General features: G+C 36.8%; 1 protein-coding gene across 2 annotated transcripts in view; it reads right to left on the bottom strand.

Moving 5' to 3' along the window:
* LOC126811161 (spondin-1) overlaps positions 1 to 2,223 on the bottom strand; it is a 247,248-nt gene extending 245,025 nt beyond the window's left edge. For both annotated transcript variants that reach the window (XM_050536685.2, XM_050536686.2), the window contains exon 1: positions 1,783 to 2,223. In XM_050536685.2, the coding sequence (XP_050392642.1) occupies positions 1,783 to 1,990 (208 nt within the window). In that variant the 5' untranslated portion in view covers positions 1,991 to 2,223. The remainder of the gene's footprint in view (positions 1 to 1,782) is intronic.
* Between the last annotated feature and the right edge of the window lie 21,907 nt (positions 2,224 to 24,130).

Here is a 24,130-nt window from a genome sequence, read left to right as displayed (position 1 = left end):
GAGCGCTTGATGTACATGTACAAGTTGATAATAAATATTTGTAATAAATAGTAAGTGATTAAAGACAACATCATCTTATGTATGCAATGAATTCTCCTCTGACACCCAAGACGTGACGTAAACATGACCTGGTTTGATCGAATTTTAATAGAGGAGAATTCATTGTATACATAAGACGATGTTGTCTTTAATCGTTTACTAATTACAAATATCGAATCATAATTAAATTCTCGGATTATCCACTACCCGCGTCATTTTCCGTCATTTTTATCTGAGAAAGTGTTGTACGTCTAACTCTTCATAAAGTTTATCAACTTGTACATCAGGCGCTCATTGTTCGCGTGTGACCTTTGACATCAGGCGTGCAGAAATTCCTAATCGTTGGGCTGTCGATTAGGAAATGAAATGAAATGAAATGGGGTTTAACGTCCTACTCCTATACTGGGCTAATGAAGACGGGCATACGCCATACAGTGTGCTATGAGGGAAATTTTGCCCGGACAGCGGCACTATCGCCTACTCTTATATCGAATTCCAACTGCCAGGGGATCTTTTACGTGCATTCCAATATATACACGGGACCTCGATTTTTCGTATCATCCGAAGGACTAGACAGCTGTCCTTGTCGGGCCCTCCGTTCTGCACCACTGACAAGGGGAAACCACGTCGGAAAATCCAGATGAACTTTCTCGGCCAATGCAGGGATCGAACACCCGACCTCCAGGCTAGCGAGCCAGCGTCTTAACCAACTAGCCACCGTGGCCCCCTGACGATTAGGGGAACCCTTACGTTTTTGTCATGTATACGCTCCACAAGTGTTTTTCGGGGAATCCAGTATTTTTCTAGTAAGATTGGATATCTCTACTTTCCATATATACCGGTACCAAAATTGCCATACTTTTATTGGAAATAACTACCCGATAAATACTTTTCTGGGAACCCATCTTTAAATGAAATTCAGCACTGTGTAACCAGAATAAATAAAACGAAATTTGTGGATAAAATGTACATATAGGCTACCTTTTTCGTCGGTAATAATGAGCCTCTACTAACCGGAAACGAGTTTTTCGGTTTGTTTATCCATAGATGGTTATCCCACACGAATCGATGCAACTTGTTTTTGAATGTTAGTACGATGTACGCATAAACTAAAAATACGGTAGGCAAGTTGGGTCTGATTAGTAGCCAAAACTAGACCCTGTGACTAGTAGTCTAAAACAATCTCTGTAATCAATTCAAATTTTGGACACTAAATACAGTTAGGCTGAATGTTAATTATTTGGAAAATTGTTTTAATGGCATTTAGTAATTGTAGTCCATGGAATTGTGACCTGCATGTATTTTTTGACGTTTAAAAAATAAAAAAACACATGCGAAAAAACACCAATACATTAGTTATATTATTAACAAAGATATGTTCTAACTTCTCGGCTTATCTATATTAGTAAAGTGTTGGCCTATAATTTTATCTTGAGTCTGTGGACTTGGGATGGGTAGATTTTAGATTAGACAAGGAAAGGTTATTATGTCTACCCGTTCCTATATCTTGAATCTATACTTCAACTTGCCTTCTCTTGACCTGCGTTGCTTGGGGTTTTTGGAATAGGCAGACGAACCCGCCATGTGTCGATCCTGAATTCTGCTATAGAATCTAGACGCCTTATTTACTTCAAGCTTCTGCTACAACATCGGCCTCGGGAAATAAAAGTGTCAAACTATAAAGTTTTATCAACTTTTTAATACCACCAAATATAATGGCTGTACTAAATACTTTTTTCTTACCTGTATATGTTTCACCTGGTCTATATTTATGCTGTGTTGGTGTTCCAGAAATTATAATCCTAAAGCCATTATCTCCAGGGGTTTGTTCTCTTGTTGTGTGTATAGGTTTACGTTGGCACATTGCGCGAGCATAGGATACCGCTGCTTGTGACATACCTAACAGAAAACACAAGCAGACAACGAAACAAAACCTTTCCTTCGGCTCCATCTTATAACTATAGTATAACAGATTTACTTTTAAAAAAAGAATCACATCGACAAACTAGTTCCACTCCTGCTTATTCTTGATATAAATAAATCCGTTGTAAAATGATAATCCTGTATTGCTTGTTTGAACTCTCGCCACTAGACTAGTGACTAGGGCATTCTTATACAACTTTTCGAGCTGAACTCTATACACGTACCAACTAACAGTTTTAGTAAATGAAGCCCCCTTCGCGAAACTAGACCAAACATTTCATTGGCCGAAATCACCACCTGTAACTCCGCCTATTAGGCGTCACAACACTGTATGCAATGTTTTGGTTGTGATCAAATGAAGCCGAAATATACAGGAAAGGAACGAAATCGACTGTGTAAAATCATAGTCAACCTTTATTAAATGAAGTCATTTAATTGATAGACGGAAATTGAATTAACTACACACACCTGATAATGCATTTTTGATCGTCCCTCGAACATAATTAGGTCATCTGCTTTTTTTTATATTCGACATAGCAGGCCCGCTTTATTTAGAGAAAATTGTGACAGCGTTCAAAACGGATTGGACAAAACTTTCTAAAAGGATACAAACATCATCTTCATGTAGTTTATAGACTTGTATAAAAGTAAATATTGTCAGATTTAGTGAGCATCGATTTACAGAAGTTGGTCAAGTTTTATCTGGGGTATACCAGCAACTGTCGTGTCGTCTGGGCGTTTAATAGCTGAGACAGAAGAACGATAAGAGCTGCTTTTTTGGGGTGGGGTGGGGGGGTCATTTTTTTTTTTAAAATGGCAAAACTATTGATAACTGAAATGTTGAACAAGCGGCGTATTTTTAAAAAATTCAGTTCAATTGAATGCACATTAAGGATCTCAACAAACCATCTTTTTTTATTCACCAATGAACCTGATCCAATCACAAACAAGTACCAAGATACGAAATAAACTTAACCGAACAATATTAGATAGGTCCATGGTTACGTTTGATTAAATAATAATGGAGATGTTTCAAATTAAAACTGCTTGCATTATGAAATGCGTGCCAGCCATCCTGAATCAGTCAATTTTAAACCAAAATGTTAATACGTATACTTAGCTATAAATTGTACAGTGTGTAGTATAACGGATTTCCTTCTCACTTTTTGCATGCAATACTTTGGGTGCTAATGACCCCTCGCTTATTGTCGGTGATTATATATAGTAGGAACGTTTTTGTCAAAAATTTAATTATCCAGTTTTTTTTTTTATGAAATCAATTTAAATTAAAATATCAAAAACATACATTTCCTTGTCGATCAGTTTATGCTATACTTTGGGCGATTTTCCGGCGTGGTTTACCCCCTTGTCAGTCATGCATAGGGTCTGGCAAGGATAGTGTCTATAATATAGTCTTTCGGAAGGTATAAAAAAAACAACCCGAGGTCCCGTGTACACATTGGCGAGCTCTTGAATGAACCTTTGAGATTTGTAATTCTAAATTAGAGTGAGCCGTAGCAACGCCACCCGGGCAAAATTTCCCTTACAGCACATTGTATGGCATAATGTTCGTCTTCATTAGGTCTACCCCAGTCGGTGCAGAAAAATATTATGTTTAAAAACCCATTTAATTTCATTTCAATTCCCGCACCCTTGGGCATGTTTTGTAAGGCAGATGGATTGTCATTGTCTGTGTTACTGGTAATCAAAAACAAAATAGTGGGTAGACTAATCACCGGAAATCACTTATAAACACCGGAATTCACATACCACACCGGAATTCACTTTGAAGACATCAGAATTCGCCCGCAAGATCTTCCTATTTACTTATATTTTACATTAATATTAATATTGAATTACTTAAAGGGACAATAACACTCTTGCTGGCTTGAAAGCTCCAGAAAATAAATAATATCTCTATCTAAGTACTGTAATATACTTGTGTTTTATGTCAAATGTGTCTGTGTGAAGGACTACAAAATGAGTACAACAGTAACAGCAAGGTTTATTCAGTCAGGCGAGCACATGGCATGTTTTACAATACAGTTGTCACACTGATCCGCAGTGAATATTCGCTTGGCCGCTACAATCACTGATAAGGATGACATCGATGCGACTTAATGACTACAAAATATTAACTTTTTTCTTTCGACAAACTAAATTCTGAAACATTTTTTTTTAGTATTAGAAAAATAAATAAAGGTGTTTGAAGTATATCTTGATAAAAAATATTCCATAATTAGCGTAAATAGGTACAGAAAATAGTATGCGGAGGCGTAAAATGGGTAAAACGATATAATTCTGCCCGTACCAGTTCATATTACTACGTTCGATGTAAACAACGCACGTGTGACCATCAATTTGACGTTTTTTTTCTGTTTGTTTACTCTGAATTCTTTCAGAAGTACATTTTTTACCGTCTAATCTGATTGACCTGCTCCTGTTTGTTTTAAAACAACAAAAGCAAGCCACAGAAGTAATCTTTTTTGGCGTTATCGATGCCATCTTGCTTTGTTGGTAAACATTGTAATGTGACGTCACCCTTAGAACTACAGCGGTCTGACCTTTTAAAGGTCAGTCATCTTGGACAGAGATAAAAGACGGATGTCGCATTAGGTCTGTAAAATAGATTGTACAGTTGTATCATGGACAATCCCAACTACATAAGGGAAGTAACTCTGGTCTAACTATTAAAGGGAACTAACTATAAATGATTAGTCTTATAGGATTCAGACAACTGAATATTAATGTATAATATCCTTACACCTCCCTTTCTTCAAAAGAAATGAAACTAACTTAAAATAAATACATATAAAAAGTTAACATCTGAATTTTAAAGCAATATTTAAATATTTAAAGCAATTAAACAAAATCAGATTAATCTTACAAACATTAATTATGTTCTAATTTCCAATCTTTCATAAGACATCACATGAGATGATTATGACAAAATAAATTAACCATCATTATCAGGTTTCTACAAATCTTTTTGGACAACGGATATTTCTTTTAGGTCTATCATATTGTCTATTTTGATAATTAGCATTCGAATTTACATCATCATCATCCTTTTCAACGGAATTATGAACAGAATTTGGAACAAGCAATAATTGGCGACGATTTCTTCTACAAATATTACCATTTTCTAATTTACATTGATAAGATCTAGGAGCAACTTGTTTAATAACAATAGCTTTATCAGCCCAAATACCATCCTTACTTACTCTAACAACATTACCTGGACATAGTGATTCTAATTGTTTTGTTGAATGTTTATCGTGATACAATTTCTGACTTTCTCTCATTTCTTGTCTCTTATTTACAACATAATCTGAATTAGGTACATTTAATAAATCTGTTTTCATTGGCAAATTAGTGCGTAATTTTCTGGACATTAATAATTCAGACGGTGATAATCCAATATTTTCTAAAGGAGTACTGCGGTATGCTAACAAACCCATTTCAATATCTTCATTGTTCTCAAGACATTTCTTATAAATTGACTTAATTGTTTGTACAGTTTTCTCTGCTAAACCATTAGAATTTGGAAATTTAGGACTTGATGTGACATGTAAAAAATCATAATCCTTTGCAAATTTTCCAAACTCTGCACTATTATAACATGGACCATTATCACTAAATAATTGTAAGGGTAAACCATGCCTAGCAAAAACACTTTTCATAGCACTTATAACACATTTAGTAGTCTGACTGGATAATTGAATTACTTCTGGAAAATTTGAATATGAATCTACAATAACAATATAATCTTTCTTATTTAATTCAAATAAATCAGTGGAAATTTCCTCCCAAGGCCTTTTAGCTAATTCATGACTTTGAAGTGGTTCTTGTGATTGTTGACCCATATGACCTGTATGTATCTCTTTTAGCATAAATGAACGTAATTTAACAGGAATTAAAATACGATTACATTTGAAAATAACCTCATCAATAACTGACAATTCATCTCTATAATTCCAATATGGTACTAAATCATCTCTACAATTTTTTTTACTATCAGGCCAACCTTTCAAAATTACATTTCTTAAGGCACATAAGGTTTCATAATTAGAAATTTCTTTTTGAATTTCTTCAAATTTATAACTAGCTATAGGAAGTGAGTTACAAATACCTAATACAAAATCTTCAACATATTCTTCCTCAACACTAGATATTTGAGTACATTTTACGGGTGCTCTAGACAAAGTATCAGATACAAACATAAATTTACCTGGCACATAAGTTAAATGAAAATCATTTCTTTGTAATCTAAGTCTAAATCGTTGAATTCTAGGGGGACAATCATTAAGACCTTTTGAGAATATGGCAATTAACGGTTTATGATCTGTCTCGACTTCTATAACTTGACCATAAATAAATGAATGAAAACGCTCACATGCGTAAGTGATAGCTAAAGCTTCACGTTCTATTGATGCGTAACGACTTTCAGTTTCCGTCAAAGCTCTAGAACCAAAAGCTACTACAAACCAGCCATTATCATGGTTTTTTTTGCAAAACACATCAGTCGAAATTTTTATAGGTTTCAAAGGGTCATAAAATTTAAGAATAGGTTCACTAGACACAAGTGCTTTAAGGTCTTCAAAACATTTTTCATGATTTGGAGTCCAATTCCAAATATTATTTTATCTAACAAAGATCTAAGAACAGCAGTTTTATCTGACAAATCAGGCAAAAATCTAGCAAGGTATGTTATCATTCCTAAGAAACGTTGAATATCTTGTTTACACGTAGGTCTCTCCATATCATTTATCGCGTCAACCTTTCTTTGATCAGGTTTCAGTCCATCTTTAGAAATAACCTCACCTAAGAAAACTAATCCAGGAACACCTATTTCACATTTGTCTTTATTCAATTTAAGACCTACTTCTCGCGCTTTATCTAACACCAATCTTAAACAAGAATCATGTTCAGTTTCATTGGAACCCCAAATTATGATATCATCCATAGAAGTGTCAACTCCTGGTAAGTGTTCAAATAATTGATGTATGGTTCTGTGATATATTTCTGGCGCACTACAAATTCCAAAAGGTAGTCTCAGGAACCGATATCTTCCATACGGCGTGTTAAAGGTACATAAGTAAGAACTACTTTCATTCAGTTTTAGTTGCCAAAATCCATTTGAAGCATCTAATTTACTAAATATAACTGCATTTGCGAATTTAGACGTAATCTCTTCTCTTGTGGGTAGTTTATAATGTTCTCGACAAATCTCTTTATTCAGATTTCTCGGATCAAGGCATATTCTGATTTTTTCCATTACTGCGATATACAGGACATAAACTGTTAACCCAATCTGTTGGCTCTTCTACTCTGGCAATAATACCATTACTCTCCATTTTCTCTAATTCTACTTTCAATGTTTCTTGAACTGCAAATGGTATAACTCGACAGGCTTCAACTATAGGAACAGCATCTTCTTTTAATTTAATATTTACTTCTCCTGGTAGACATCCTTGACCAGTAAACAAATCAGAATAATCTTCGAAAAATTTAACAAGACTTCTGTGACTGATTATTTGAAACTGTATAAACTAATTTCACCAATTCCATTCTTTCACAAGCCTTTCTTCCAAGTATAGGTTTCACATTACCTTCACATATCATAAATAAAGTCTTGTAAACATGATCTTTATGTTTGGCATCTAAACAACATTGACCAAGAACAGGAATATCTGTATTATTAAAAGCTTTCAATCTTGTTTTGGTTTTCATCAATTTAGGCTTCTTCTTTAATTTTTGAAATTCTGTCTTGCCCAAAACATTAACATCTGAACCAGAATCAAGATTCATAACCATTATTGTATCATTTATATCTGTTTGAACTGTCCAATCTTCATTTTTATTCTTCTTCTCTCTACTGAACCAATAAAAAATACATTATCATCCTTTTCATCATCTTCATAATCTGCATCTACATAATTAACTCTTCTACCACCATTCTTATATCTTCTATTCTGTTGTTGATTATTATTACCATGTTGATAATTACTGTAGTTATTTCTGGGTCTTGCTCTATCTGACGAATTGGTTATATTCCCTCGGCACATCTTTTGAAAATGGTTGAACCCATTACATCGGTTACATCTCTGACCCGAGGCTGGACATTCACCTCCTCTATGTTGAAAATAACCACAAGCTTTACATCTAGTCGATCTATCTGTAGAATAATTACGATCAGGTGGTTGTGGTGGAGTAGGATTAAATGACCTCTGTCGAAAACTAGACTTTATATGTCTGTTATTGTGAACACCATGAACTTGATTAGTAGAACTTTCACTTTCAGCAACTGACTTCTCTGACATCTGTTTAAGAAATAATTGAGTTCTCTCAGCTGTTCTACACATATCTATACATCTGTCAAGTGTTAAGTCACCTTCACTCAATAATTTATTAGCTTTGATATGAACATCTCTAACACCTTCAATAATTCTGTCACGTAAAAGACCATCTTTTAATTCACCACGTTGACAATCCCTAGCTAATATACGTAATTCTGTTAAGAATTGGTCAAATGATTCATCAGGATTTTGTACTCTATATGATTAAAAACAGACCTTTCAAAAGTTTCATGTTTTTTAGGGTTACAAAATTGTTCAAATCTCTGGACCAGTGGATCAAGCTTCTCTTCTTCATCTGCATGAAATGTGAATGTATTAAATAATTCTATAGCTTCTTCCCCTGCAAGACTTAAGAATACAGCATGTTGTGACCTTTGACTCTTGGAATCTCTCCCAGTGGCTACCATATAAAGCTTGAATTGTTGATAAAATCTCCTCCAGTTTTCAGCTTTGTTGCCTTTCGTCAAAATTAGATGTTTTGGTGCAGGAATTTCAGACATTTTAGGTTCAATCTACTCCTTACTTCTGACACCATGTAATATACTTGTGTTTTATGTCAAATGTGTATGTGTGAAGGACTACAAAATGAGTAGAACAGTAACAGCAAGGTTTATTCAGTCAGGCGAGCACATGGCATGTTTTACAATACAGTTGTATCATGGACAATCCCAACTACATAAGGGAAGTAACTCTGGTCTAACTATTAAAGGGAACTAACTATAAATGATTAGTCTTATAGGATTCAGACAACTGAATATTAATTTATAATATCCTTACAAGTACTAGATGTTTAAGTGTCCTACCTGTTGTGTAAATTATCCATTACATTCTATTTTACTTGTCCAGAGGGTACGAAAATATTTTTAAATCGAAGTTTCATTTGAAAAGGTTTACGTTAGACGTTTCAAACCATAATGTTAAATTTTTCAAAATTTTTAAATAAGGTGTGTTAAGATGAAATTTGTATCATCAATTAATTGAAATATTCTAAAATAGTACAATTTGTTGACCAGAATAAAGATTGGGACATATTATTCAGTTACAACAAGAGTGGTATTGAGCCTTTAAAAACAGCAAAAATCCCTGGAATTCACTTTGAAAACATATAAACACCGGAATTCACTTTTAAACTATCGGAATTCTCACTTAAAGCTGAACTCCGATTACAAAACTACAGGAATAATTGAAATGAAATGAAATGAAATGAAATGAAATGGAGTTTAACGTCCTACTGTTCTGCTCCTAACCTGGGCTAATGAAGACGGGCATACGCCATACAGTGTGCTATGAGGGAAATTTTGCCCAGACAGCGGCACTACTCTTATATCGAATTCCAACTGCCAAGGGATCTTTTACGTGCACGTCAATGTGTACACGGGACCTCGGTTTTTCGTCCCATCCGAACGACTAGACAGCTTTCCTTGTCAGCCCCTCCGTCCTGCATCACTGACAAGGGAGAACCACGCCGGAAAATCTGGATGAACTTTCTCGGCCAATGCAGGGATCGAACACCCGACCTCCAGGCTAGCGAGCTAGCGTCTTACCCACTTAGCCACGTGATCCCCACAGGAATAATTAAAATTGAAAAAAAAGGTAACGTCCTAAACGACCGCCATACTTGTTTTCAATTTGTAGAAGAAACATGGCGATCGCTTAGGGGTAACAAAAACATAGACAGGCCACGCCCACGTCCAGTACATGCCGTGTCAAACAAACTGACCACATCCGGTTAGCTAGTCAACTACCAATTCCCTCCTGACTGATCGAATTGAATGCACATTAAGGATCTCAACAAACCATCTTTTTTTATCCACCAAAGAACCTGATCCAATCACAAACAAGTACCAAGATACGAAATAAACTTAACCGAACAATATTAGATAGGTCCATGGTTACGTTTGATTAAATAATAATGGAGATATTTCAAATTAAAACTGCTTGCATTATGAAATGCGTGCCAGACATCTTGAATCAGTCAATTTTAAACCAAAATGTTAAAGGAGCTAAATCGCTAACATTTGGGACCTAGAAATTGACAAAAGTGGGTCGCAACGCATAATACTGTAATATGAATGTATATAAACTGATTTACATTCAATGGTTTCCGTTTTTACTCCAATTTCAAATCAGTTATGTTCGGCGAAATAAGCCAGCAGTCTCAATCGAGTAGTCTTCATACGCCGTTCGATTTGGTGCAATGTGTCTAGCCTCGTCCCTCGAGTCTCTTTTTACAACTGGGGCTGAAACGCATTATGGTACACGACTCGTGTACCAATGGTAAAATGTTTATTTTGTCTTAAATATTGGATATCAAAAGACCATCTTTTCCCGGTAAGATCACAACATCAATGTTGATTTAATTTGACAAATAAACCGTGTGTTCAATGTTGAAGATTTTGGTTGATATTGATTTAGAGACTTAGCTACTTTAGGTATACTTATCTATAAATTGTACAGCATGTAGTATAACGGATTTCCTTATCACTTTTTGCATGCAATACTTTGGGTGCTAATGACCCCTCGCTTAATGTCGGTGATTATATATAGTAGGAATGTTTTTGTCAAAAATTTTATTATCCAGGTTTTTTTTATGAAATCAATTTAAATTAAAATATCGAAAACATACATTTCCTTGTCGATCAGTTTATGCTATACTTTGGGCGATTTTCCGGCGTGGTTTACCCCCTTGTCAGTAGTGCATAGGGTCTGGCAAGGATAGTGTCTATAATATAGTCTTTCGGAAGGTATAAAAAAAACAACCCGAGGTCCCGTGTACACATTGGCGCGCGCTTGAACGAACCTTTGAGATTTGTAATTCTAAATTAGAGTGAGCCGTAGCAACGCCGCCCGGGCAAAATTTCCCTTACAGCACATTGTATGGCATAATGCTCGTCTTCATTAGGTCTACCCCAGTCGGTGCAGAAAAATATTATGTTTAAAAACCCATTTAATTTCATTTCAATTCCCGCACCCTTGGGCATGTTTTGTAAGGCAGATGGATTGTCATCGTCTGTGTTACTGGTAATCAAAAACAAAATAGTGGGTAGACTAATCACCGGCAGTATAAACATCGGAATTCACATACCACACCGGAATTCACTTTGAAGACATCAGAATTCGCCCGCAAGATCTTCCTATTTACTTATATTTTACATTAATAGTAATATTGAATTACTTAAAAACAGCGAAAATCCCCGGAATTCAATTTGAAAACATATAAACACCGGAATTCACTTTTAAACTATCGGAATTCTCACTTAAAGCTGAACTCCGATTACAAAACTACAGGAATAATTAAAATTGAAAAAAAAGGTAACGCCCTTAACGACCGCCATACTTGTTTTCAATTTGTAGAAGAAACATGGCGATCGCTTAGGGGTAACAAAAACATAGACAGGCCACGCCCACGTCCAGTACATGCCGTGTCAAGCAAACTGACCACATCCGGTTAGCTAGTCAACTACCAATTTCTTCCTGACTGATCGAAGTTCTTTCACTATCACTACTATCTGCTAACTGAAAATATTATTGCTACACAATTATTATGTCTGACATAATAACATAATAATTGTGTAGCAATAATATTTTCAGTTAGCTGATAGTAGTGATAGTGAAAGAATTTCGATCAGTCAAGAGGTAATTGGTAGTTGACTAACCGGATGTGGACAGTTTGTTTGACACGGCATGTACTGGACGTGGGCGTGACCTGTATGTGTTTTTGTTACCCCTAAGCGATCGCCATGTTTCTTCTACAAATTGAAAACACGTATGGCGGTCGTTTAGGGCGTTACCTTTTTTTCAATTTCAATTAATTCTGTAGTTTTGTAATCGGAGCTCAGCTTTAAGACCTTAATAACAATAATAATCTATTATAAAGCGCTGAATATCCAACAAACGAGTTGCTCAAGAGCGCTGTACTAATTCCTATTCACAATATTTTGCATTAATAATAAATTACTTTAAAACACCGAAAATCAGGGGAATTCACACAGAAAACATATAAACACCGGAAAGCACATAGAAAACATATAAACATCGGAATTCACTTTCAAAATATCGGAATTCGCACTTATAACCTTCCTTTTTACTAATATTTTACATTAATAATAATTACTTTAAAGCACAGGCACCGGAATTCACATTAAAAACATATAAACACCAGAATTCACATTAAAAACATATAAACACTGGAATTCACTTTCAAAATATCGGAATTCGCACTTAATACCTCCCTATTTAACAATAGTTTTCATTAATAAATTATTTTAAAACACCGGAATTCACTTTGAGACAATCGAAATTCGTCCCAAAGACAATTATATTTACTTATATTTTGCATTAATATTAATACTAGAATCCTAGAATGTATCTGTTGTAAGAATTAAAAGAAATAAAAAAAAAATCCCATAAAAACAAGCCAAGAACTCGATCTTTAATATAGCGAGGCGGTTAAAACGATATTTCCAGATGGTCAACTCGGTAATACCCCCGACAGACCAGGGTGGCGTCTTTACTGCACTGCTATGGCGACAGAAGATGGTCTCGGAGCGCGTCAAGACCGCCATTACACTGAGAAAAGAAAGTGGGTCAAAAATGAGTTATGAGAAAATACTCAGCTAGATGAGTCTTTTGACTCAGATTGGGGGCAAACAGGTCAGCTATGACTCAGTTCATTGAAACTTGCGTGGACACTTCGAGTCGCCAACTAGTCACTTCCGAGTTATTTAATAATCAGTGTTGAATTTGTCCTAAGTGAGTCACAGCCTGGTCAAGAGTGAGTCCTTCCGGTGAAATGAATTGTGGGTAGAATTTTTGGCGGCCGTTTGACGAAGACTGGACGCTTATTGACCTAAAGGAAAATCCAATGCATCTACAAGTATCTACCGTAAAAAGGTGAATCATTTGTGTTTTTATGTTATGGATAAAGCTTTACATTATGTTTACTATTATACAGATTAAGCGGCATAATATATGAAATAGGCCAATGATTTTGAATTTCATTAAAAATTCAAATTTAGATTTATTAAATCTATAAGAAATTATTATTATCCAGTTAGTGATTTATCTGGAAATCTTTAACTGCATGGTATTAGAACAAATTACACAAGGAAATGTCACTATAGGCCTAAAGTACAAGCACATTGGCCTAGGCTTAGTTACTAGGCTAATACGATTGAGTCAAAAGCGATTCGCCATGTAGTTCATAAATGAGTCACAGCTACTTTACAAAAAGAGTAGGAAAATAAGTAAATACTAAATCACAACTGGGTCAATAATAGATCACTGTTTTTTGTCAATAATTTGGTAGAATTTTCGTACGTCTAACAGGCTTAAACTAAACATGACAGATGCATTATTTAAGACTAAGAGCTAAATCTGCCTATTACACGTCTTTATTTTGGTTTCAAATCTTATATAAACTATTATTTAGACGATTATTCACATGACAAAACAATAATCAACTCTCTAGAACATCGAGTGGCAGAAATTTAAATGGATCAGAACGCCCTGATATTTGAAAATTTAACGATGAAATGGATAATCGAGATGTAGCCTCGTTTGTCCAGTACGGTTGCTTCGATAATATAACAAAAACTACGCTACTTCTTCTAGCACGCATAACTTCGCTCAGAATGAAGTAATTTGAATGAAATTTTCAATATTTTCATTTTTCATTGTCTATTTTTGTACTATTATAGCAAGAACGGACAACTCTTTATAGAATTCTTAGATAATGCATCTTAAATGGTCTGTCAGGGTTTTGCAAGTTTTTGTGATATGTTACTGATACCATATCTCACATAAAGCGCTTCGCAAATTCACTTGTAAGTTGTACTGTTTTTTCTTTCAAGGCTGGCTGGATGCTACTGTTAAAGAAGTTCAACTTTATTAAAATAAGACATAAATAAAATGCTTTGTCCCACTGAAATGGTAAGTAAAATAGACTTTTAAGTTTCACTTAATTCTGAGGGATGTGTGTAGTGTTATTTGACATTTAAACCATTTAAACATCAGCTGCAACTGTAAATATGATTAAAACACCGAGGTGTTTATGTTAATCTGAGAAATTTGTCTTTGTATCATTGCAGAAACCAGAGAAGGTGATATCATGGATAAATAAACAACTTATGGAATTGGAAATGCGAAAGATTTCTTGGACTTTTCAAATGATAATGTGTTTTGGGAACATTAAACTGATTCTTAGTGATTATTTACTATATCTGTATGAATTAAATGCAAATGTATTTTATAATATTTAAGTTGGTAGAATAAAATACTTATATATTCGATAATTTTCAACTTTTAAACTGACACAATAATGATCATACAGGCTTGGAAATATAATATTATGTTATTTGATTGTTCGGTTAACTAGACGAACGCACCATTACGCCGATGCAGAGGTTGATACATCAGACATAAAGTTAATAGGATTCGGGCTTGTGCGGAGTCATTTGACTCGTTGTGTAGGCTAGTAATTTGACTCATATCTATTTGCATTGATTCACTTTACTAGTCATTTGTCTCACTACAGTTAGTTGGGTTACTCATCTGTTGTGTCAAATGACTCAATAAAGTAGTCAAAGAACTCACTTTACTAGACGAGTCACTTGAGTCATTTAACGAGTCGTTTTATGGATTTTTGGGTGAGTCACAAAAATGAGTCTTTGGACTTATTGTTTGAGTCTTATGTATGTCCCAAGTTAGTCCCAAGTTAGTCAACGAAAAGTGAGTCGTTTTATGGATACTCACTCAAATAAGTCAAATGACCCACTTTTTTCTCTCTGTGTAGCTTGATAAAAGCGTGATGGAAACGCCGGGTATCGTGCTGTGGTCTCCGTGGTCGCTGAGTCACGGCGTATGATTTGAGCATGTTCAAAACAAATGCCAAGGTTCTGCGATCTGATCTGGAAAGCTGTCAGAAGGCGATTTTTTTCAGGTTTGTAATGTGGAGTGTAGATGAGATTAGTTTATTCGAAATTTAACTCGGTAATAATAAACCATTTAAATAAAGTCTCATACCGATAATTCCTTAAATGAGCTAAATCACTAATACTTGGGACCTAGAAATTGACCCAAATGGCTCGCAACGCATATAATAATGTAATCTGATTGTATATAAACTGATTTACATTCAATTGTTTCTGTTTTGACTCTAATTTCAAATCAGTTATGTCCAGCGAAATAAGGCATGTTTCTCAACCCTATAGCAATTTCTAGCGTCTGGTTATTCAAGTCTATTCATCAGGCTCTCCAGTTGAATATGTCTAGCCTCGTTCTTTCTGGTCACTCGTTGCAAATGACGCTAAAACGTACTATGGTACACGATTCGTGTACCAATGGTAAAATATTTATTTTGTCTTAAATATTGGATATCAGAAGCCTGCCTTTTCCTGGTAAGATCACAACATCAATGTTGATTTGAATTGATATTTTCAACGTGTAAGACTTTGGATGATATTGAGTAAGAGACTTAGCTACTTTAAATCAACACCTGATGTTGTTCACGTATTCAGTAGTTATTTTAATAATTAATCTGCAGTGGATATGAAGTTCAGATTTATGTTCAACCTGTTTGTTGACAGGGCGCATTTGTTGATTGTCTCTAATCGACAGGAATTGTCACATTACACACTAAATACAGCCAAACATGGCAACGCCCGTCCATGCGCTACTCCCGGGGATAAAATGATATAAATGGTTCGATCGCATTTATCTACACCTCACTTGGAATTATTTCTATAATCGGTTTTTTTTTTAAATATTTTTATCAATAGTTATGGCTACACGTAGAAAGTAGAATACTTCAGTATACAGTATAAGGTCCCTTTTTAGCTGTGCGGTGTGTGCAGGCGAGATTGTGAAAAGACTAAAAGTATCTTGTGCGATTGTTGTGGTGTAAGGTTTCATTGTGAAAATTTGACTAGGTTGGAGTTTACCCTTTTTCGTCAATATTCCCCTATCCCCTTTACCTGCTCGTCCTATTATTTTGGTGGTACATCAAGTAATACATATCGTTATTCATCTGATATAACGAGTAATCTTTGAGAGGCATTTAGTAACTGGATAGAGCAATAAACTATTTTAAACGTGCGTTTCCGCACCATTTGGATAGAAATCAGAGTTCCAATATTGTAGTTAAAAGTATAATTTACTCAAGTGACGACTAAACGATTGTCCGCTAATTTAAAAGCTTGAATTTCCGAATAATACGCCTAGTTATTTTCTAGTAATTTGATTGGTAAGCGTTTTTTTCCATCCACTGGAGCCAGGTGTTATAACGTCATATGTGGATTGTGGGTTAGGGTAAGGGCTGTGGCCTGCAGATTTTTTCTTTTTTGAACTGAATTATTGGGATTTAACCACACTACGGTGTGACCAATAAACACTTAAATTCAAATGATTTATTGTATTTTCACAGTTACTGTTCTCCGAATTTCATTCCGTCACGTTACAATTCAGGGAAATTACTATAAACGCTTGAGCACAAGCCTTAATCAATCCGCCATTTAATTCCACATTCTTTGTCTTAGCATCGCCGAATATCTGGCAAAGAACATAACTACATATATATTAGTTTAGGTCTTACATTCACAAATATTACACCACATATATTACAGAGAACAGGTCCGAGCACAACCTATACACATCAATCCGCCATTTAATCCCACATTTCTTTGTCTTAGCATCGCCGAATATCTAGTAAAGAACATAACTGCATATATATTGCATTCAGGTCTTACATTCACATATATTACACCACATATATTACAGAGAACAGGTCCGAGCACAACCTATACACATTAATTTTTGTCCCCCTCTATTGTCTCGTTTCCCCCATTTACATAATTACAAACACCTTTCCCAACCTTTGGAACATGGATAGGTCCCGCACCAGACGTCCTCTTCTTCCCACGCCCACATCAATGGACTGGCCTCAATTAAGAAATAGATTCCAACCACCACCAGGCTTCTACCAACCACCACCTGGATTCCACCAACCACCACCTGGATTCCACCAACCACCACCTCTATTGTCTCGTCTCCCCCATTTACATAATTACAAACACCTTTCCCAACCTTTGGAACATGGGTAGGTCCCGCACCAGACGTCCTCTTCTTCCCACGCCCACATCAATGGACTGGCCTCAATTAAGAAATAAATTCCAACCACCACCTGGGTTCCACCAACCACCACCTGGGTTCCACCAACCACCACCAACCACCACCTGGGTTCCACCAACCACCACCTGGGTTCCACCAACCACCACCTGGGTTCCACCAACCACCACCTGGATTCCACCAACCACCACCTGGATTCCACCAACCACCACCAGGATTCCAGCGCCGACCAAACCAGGGCCTACCAAAGGAGCGCCAACCAAACCAACGCCTACCAAAGGAGCGCCAACCAAACCAACGCCTACCAAAGGAGCGCCAACAACACTCAGAGAATTCAGGTGTCATCAAGGCCTTCTTCCAGGTCCTCCAGTGCCTCCACCATTTGACCATTATGGAGAGCCAAGAGAATGGAACACCCACCAGAAGTTTCGCCTGGAAGATCCAAGATCTGAACAAGTTCGTCAAGCCGGCAATGAAAACACCTACCATAGCCACTACCATTGAGGCATTGAACTTGAAATGGGCCAAGGACGTCGCCTCATCCTTGTCGACACACTACCGAGCCATGCTAGCGGAGAAACTAGAGTACTTGAAGTCACGTCACTTTACCAAAGATGTTGTACAGGAGTACTCTAGCCACGCCCTAGCATGGGCCAAGAAGTCCTACGGCAAGCGACTTCAGGATAGTGTGAAGACGGAGTTCCATCGCCTCCTGTCCACGGTCTCTAAAACTGTTACACATCCTCCCCCATCACCAATGCACATTACACACAACCTTCTCCGGGACACACCAAAACGAAACACACCCAACAAGAGAAAATTATCCCCTGGAGAAGGTACATGCATTAACACTCCCTCGAAGCGTGCAGCTAGATCAACCAGTTCGCCCCGGGTTGTGTCTGGCTCACCCACTTCCTCGGGATCTATATCGCCACTAAACGCGCTTGTCGACTGTCTGTCCCCTAGATCGCCCATCATTCCTAACCCTAGAATCACCACCAGATGTAGACGTTCACTCAACCTATCACTAAAGAGACCTCACAGCTACAAAGGTAAAGACGAGAAGGATTTGTGGTACCTACCAGCAGTCAAGGCAAAGACCCTGGTTATTGGATCCTCTAACCTGGCTAGGATTGTATCCTTCCTCGGGGACTGGGAGATCCATAGCTATTCTGGAGCCAAGATCAGCCACATCAAACAGATCCTCCAGAACTACATGGGACCTGCACCAGAAGAATTAGTGATACATGTCGGGTTCAACAACAGGGAGGAAAGTGGACCAAGGATACACGAGCAGATGCTAGATCTACTCAAGGTGACCAGAGCAGCTTTCCCAACAACCAAGCTCTTCACCACACAGATCCCCACTTCTTCCCGTCTCCGACAAGAAAATCCGATCGCCTACCAAAACCTCACCAGCTACAACCAATTGATCTCCACTGCACCTTCACCGAACGCCACCACACTACCAAACTTCAAGGGCAAAATTGAATTGAAAGGTAACGACGCCATCCACTGGAGCCCGGACACGGCCAGAGAGATCATCAACTGCTGGATGAGGAATTTAAACTAGGATTAGGGAAAAGGAATGAGAAGCCGTCTTTAGGACAGACAGTTGTCAATTTGAGTGACAGACTTCTCAGCCCCCTAGAAATGAACATTCTTGATAAAGGCCTTAAATTCATCCCAACCCCTACAATAACATCCATAGACCCCATCACCCAGGCAACCGATCGCTTCCAAAGAACACTTTCGTTGACTTATTTTTTTAGGAACAAACCGGGCAGAGGTAAGAAATTATTCACAGAAAAATCCACATGGAAACCACCTAAAAAGTCATTATCACCAGCCATCCTAAAAACTTTCGATGAAATGAACACAGAAATATCATCCCTTCTGCCACAATCTCAAAAACCAAATCTCAACCGAGCAACTAAAACAGCATTAAACACCCTCAAAAAAGACAAAAACATAATAATTAAGAAAAGCGACAAAGGCTCGTGTTGTGTCATAATGAATCGCGCAGACTATATCTCAGAGGCAGAAAAACAATTAAGTAATCCTAAACATTACACTAAATTAGACCAACCCATCTTTAAGGACACCGCAACTTTAATAAACAACATCTTACATGAATTGCAAGACAAGGAATACATAACAGCAAAACAATATGATTATCTTTCCTCCAAATCTGACTGCCGACAACGACATCTCTATACGCTACCAAAAATACATAAAAATCCAGAAACGGAATGGTTTATACCCAATAAATTACCCAAGGGACGCCCAATAATATCAGACTGTGGCAGCGAATCATACAATGTATCACAATATATAGATCATTTCTTATTACCCCTAGCATGCCAACACCCATCATACCTTAAAGACACTAACGATTTCATTCACAAAATTAAACAGTTAAGAGTACCCGAGCACACCATATTAATATCCATTGACGTACAGAGCATGTACACGAACATCGACAATACCACAAGAGTTGAAGCAGTTAGGAAAGCATTTCTTAGGAACCCGCAAGCATCCAGGCCGGACGAAGAAATCCTCAAATTACTCGACATTTGTCTGAGGAGGAATGACTTCGCTTTTAACGACCAAGTATATCTTCAGTCTTCCGGAACTGCGATGGGAAAACGATTTGCCCCGAGTTATGCAAATCTCTTCATGGCGGAGTGGGAAAGGGAAGTTCTGCCACTCTGTCCATTAAGACCAGATTTCTATGGGCGGTTTTTAGATGACGTTTTCATAGTCTGGACGTACACACTAGACGAATTTTGGGCTTTTTTCAACATCCTTAACAATCATCATCCATCTGTCAAGTTAACCGCAAATGTAAGTCATAACAGCATAGATTTCCTTGATACTACCGTTTTTAAAAGTAGCAACACCAAAATCACAGGCCAATTGGAAACTAAAGTATTTTTCAAAGAAACCGACACACATCAATTATTGTTCAAAAGCTCCTTTCACCCAAAACATACGTCCTCTGGCATCATAAAATCTCAGATTCTCCGTTTTCATAGGCTATGTACTCAGAAGACCGACTTTGAGTCAGCATGTACAGGGAAAGGGGATATTCCAAACGATATCTCAGACGTATAAAAAACAACACTCTAGCTGAACTTGCCGCCAAAGAAACAACAAATATGCAATCAGCAGTTAAAACCAAAACTTGTGGCCACCCAAGATGTCAAACATGCAAAATCATACACATATCCGACCATTTCCATAACAAAACATTTGGCACACAATTCCCAATATTAGACCAACTTTCATGCAGTAGTTCAAATATAATTTATCTAATTTCATGCAGACAGTGTGACAAGCAATACGTAGGGGAGACTCAAAATGCACTTAGGGAAAGAATTAACGGTCACAGATCAGACATAGTCACCAAAAAAGACAAACCGGTCTCAATTCATTTCAACCAAGCAAATCACGATATTTCTGATCTCATTGTCACGCCAATAGAAACAACCAAGAGCGACTTTGAAACTTCAGAAGAAATTAAAACGTTTAGGCTAACAAGAGAAAAATTCTGGATTGACAAATTAAAAACAACAGCTCCCCTAGGTTTGAATATTCATACGGCTAGCGCAATAGCCCCTTTTGTAGTCCCATTTAGCGCAACAGCAGCAAGTGCATCCAAAATCATCATAAAACACTATACTGATCTCCAAGAAAATCACCCCTAAATATTCACACAGAAACTAATAATTGCATATTCTAAAAATAAAAATCTGCACGATATCCTAGTGCACAGTAAATTAGATTAACTAAGACCAGTCTCCACCCTAACCCAAACAAACCATATATTAAATCCTATCCCTAACCGTTAGTAAATAAAATCAACTAGATATAAGAATCCCTAGCCCTAACCCGGTGATGTGGAACAAACACAATTTTTTTTAGAAAATCCAATTCGTAGTAGGAAACACACTAATGTGGCTCTCCCCCGAGAGCCTCAAATTTATTCTTTTTTCTTCTTCAGAAACAAAAATACCAGAATACCAGAAGTACCATCCAAGGAAGACCATCAGCGCCACCAACACCAAAAACAGTGATATTACTTTTATAAATTAATCTAATGTATTGCATGTATTTTTAATAAAACTAGGAAATATCGCGAACTAACTTTTCATCATCCTAGGTCAGTGCTTATGTGGAGACTTAACCTCTCCCCCAAATTCTTAAACCTAACCCTGGGCCATTCCTAACCCTTATCCTAACCCACAATCCACATATGACGTCATAACACCTGGCTCCAGTGGATGAAAAAAAAACGCTTACCAATTTGATTGGTGGGTGTTTAAAACACCCAGAGAAAACCAAAGGCTTGGACATTGATTGGTTAAAAACAATCTTGCCTAACTCAATCCTTCAAGTGTCATATTGAGTAATTATATTGCTTCCAGTTAATCCCAGCGTATTGTTTGAAAAGTCTTACGCGTCACCATTAATTATACTTAAAGCCAATCTAAAATAATACACAATAAAGGACTCTTCTAGTCTCACTTTAATCCGTCAATATTCTTTTATAACAGAGTTACGCTGTTATCTATCAACGTCAACGAGGAAATGTTACTTTAGTTTTAAAATAAAATATGCAATTTAAATCTTATTAATTAAATACGTATGCAAATTATATATGAACATACACTACTACACTATAACACCTACTTATTTATTTGGGCGATGTGTATATGCCATGTGCATGGGCGGATCCAGGAATTTTTGCAGAAGGGGGTTTGCCAGGTTCCTGAGACAATGTATCCCCCCCCCCTCCCACATGGTATCTATGGTCATTTTGGCGTATATACATACACATTGAGCTTTTTAAACAGAGAAATTCAACACCTCGTTTGACGTCAATTTTTATTATGAATTAATACAATACCATTGTGATTCAATTTCATGGATGCAAAGCATTAACTGTGATATCACATAATGTCTATAATAGCATTATCTCGTGCTTTGAGTGCCCATCCTGTCCAACATCTGACGATAAAGGATAAAGCACACGGCCGAGAAACGTTTTCTCATAAAAAGTGTTGATTTATAAAAAAAATTATGTAGCTGAGCAGGGTGGGGGGAGAGGGGGTCCCCCCCCCTCTGGATCCGCCCCTGATGTGAGTCTACAAATCCCCGAAAATTGGATGATAAATTAAACGATTTCTTATCAACAATAATCAACTCGGATCCCGACTATTTAATTATCGGTGGTGACTTTAATACCAACTTTTCCAGAATCTGGTTAGAGTCCCTTTAAAAAAAATAAAAGAAAAAGGAAAAGATAAGAGATGTATAGCTAGGTCGGGTTTAAGTAGTTGGCGTTCCTACTCGTAGCACTATAGACGAATCTATAGGGATTTAGCTTCGCTACTACATAGGAAATGGTTAAAAAAAAACCCAGATAGACTAAAGTATGTGATAGTTCACATTTTACACATTCATTTAAAGAATTTAGTTTAAAATTCTTTCGAATAGTTCCCATGTCCTATTATTATCGTCCCAGAGTAATAATTAATATTCCTTCCTTCCTTCCGTTACGAAATTTTAATTGATTAATTTTTTTTTGTTTTTTTTTTGTTTTTTTGTTTTTGTATGCTATATACGTTGAAATCGTCTGGAATCCTGTCCTTTTGTCATTTTTGCGGTTGTGTATTTGTTTAAAATTCGCATTGTAATCGGATAGGTCTAGTCCAGCTGCTTATTTCTGAAGAGAGTTGTTCCATTTAATTCTAAGAAAATCATTATTTTTTTAACACGTTATATACATTACACCATCACCAAGGAAACACAAATGAAAATTATTAACAACTTATTCTGGCTAATTTCTACTCAAGTTTTTACACACCTTAATACCACATTTTACTGCTGCTTTACTTCCCACACTGGCGCTCTATACTAAAATCTCTCTTTTGTCCGGTGGAGTCATCCCCGCCATTTTGAATTCTTTTACTTTACATTTCGGCGATCTCTATTTCCTGTGTTTACGGAATTAAGATTTCGGCTTCGGTAATTTCCGCTTCTTTCCGCTCTGTTTCTTTTACTACGTGGCTTTGTAATCTCGGAAAATTATCTGGATTCACTCCTTTATCAGACATCAGATGGGATTTTTAAACATCTCCCCAATTATAAACGTGCGTTTCCGTACCCTTTGAATAGAAATCAGAGTTCCAATATTGTAGTTAACAGTATAATTTATTCAAGTGACGACTTAACGTAGTAGTTGTATCCTGGTGTTTAACGTCTGCTTCCACATAAGTGATATCGCAGACAAGAAATAGGAGAGCCGAAGCTGCTTCCTGTTTTTAGAATATGATTTTGCAATCTTTCCATTTTCGGCCTTAGGCCATGGATTGGGTTTTGTGGAAAGTTCTTCCCTTTATTTAGTAAAAAACATATCGCTTGGTAGATGTCATCTTTGTGGGATTTGTGTTTAGGTGCCAGGCCGGTCTTATCGTGACCACCCCCCCCCCCTTACTCCCCTATCCCACTCTGTAGGTTTGATGTCTATTTTTTGCCGGAATAGTGTTTAGATGCCGAGTCCGTCTGATCGTGACTCTCCCTTACTCCACTATCCTGCCAGTTTGGTATAAATCCCTTATGTAGTTTAGTGTTTAGATGCTGAGCCCGTCTAACCGTGGCCTCCTCTTACTTCACTATTC

Source organism: Patella vulgata, chromosome 2 (assembly GCF_932274485.2).
Source record: "Patella vulgata chromosome 2, xgPatVulg1.2, whole genome shotgun sequence".
NCBI classification, from domain to species: Eukaryota; Metazoa; Mollusca; class Gastropoda; family Patellidae; genus Patella; species Patella vulgata.
The sequence above is the reverse complement of the archived record's forward strand: the minus strand, read 5'-3'. Positions and strand labels throughout refer to the sequence as shown.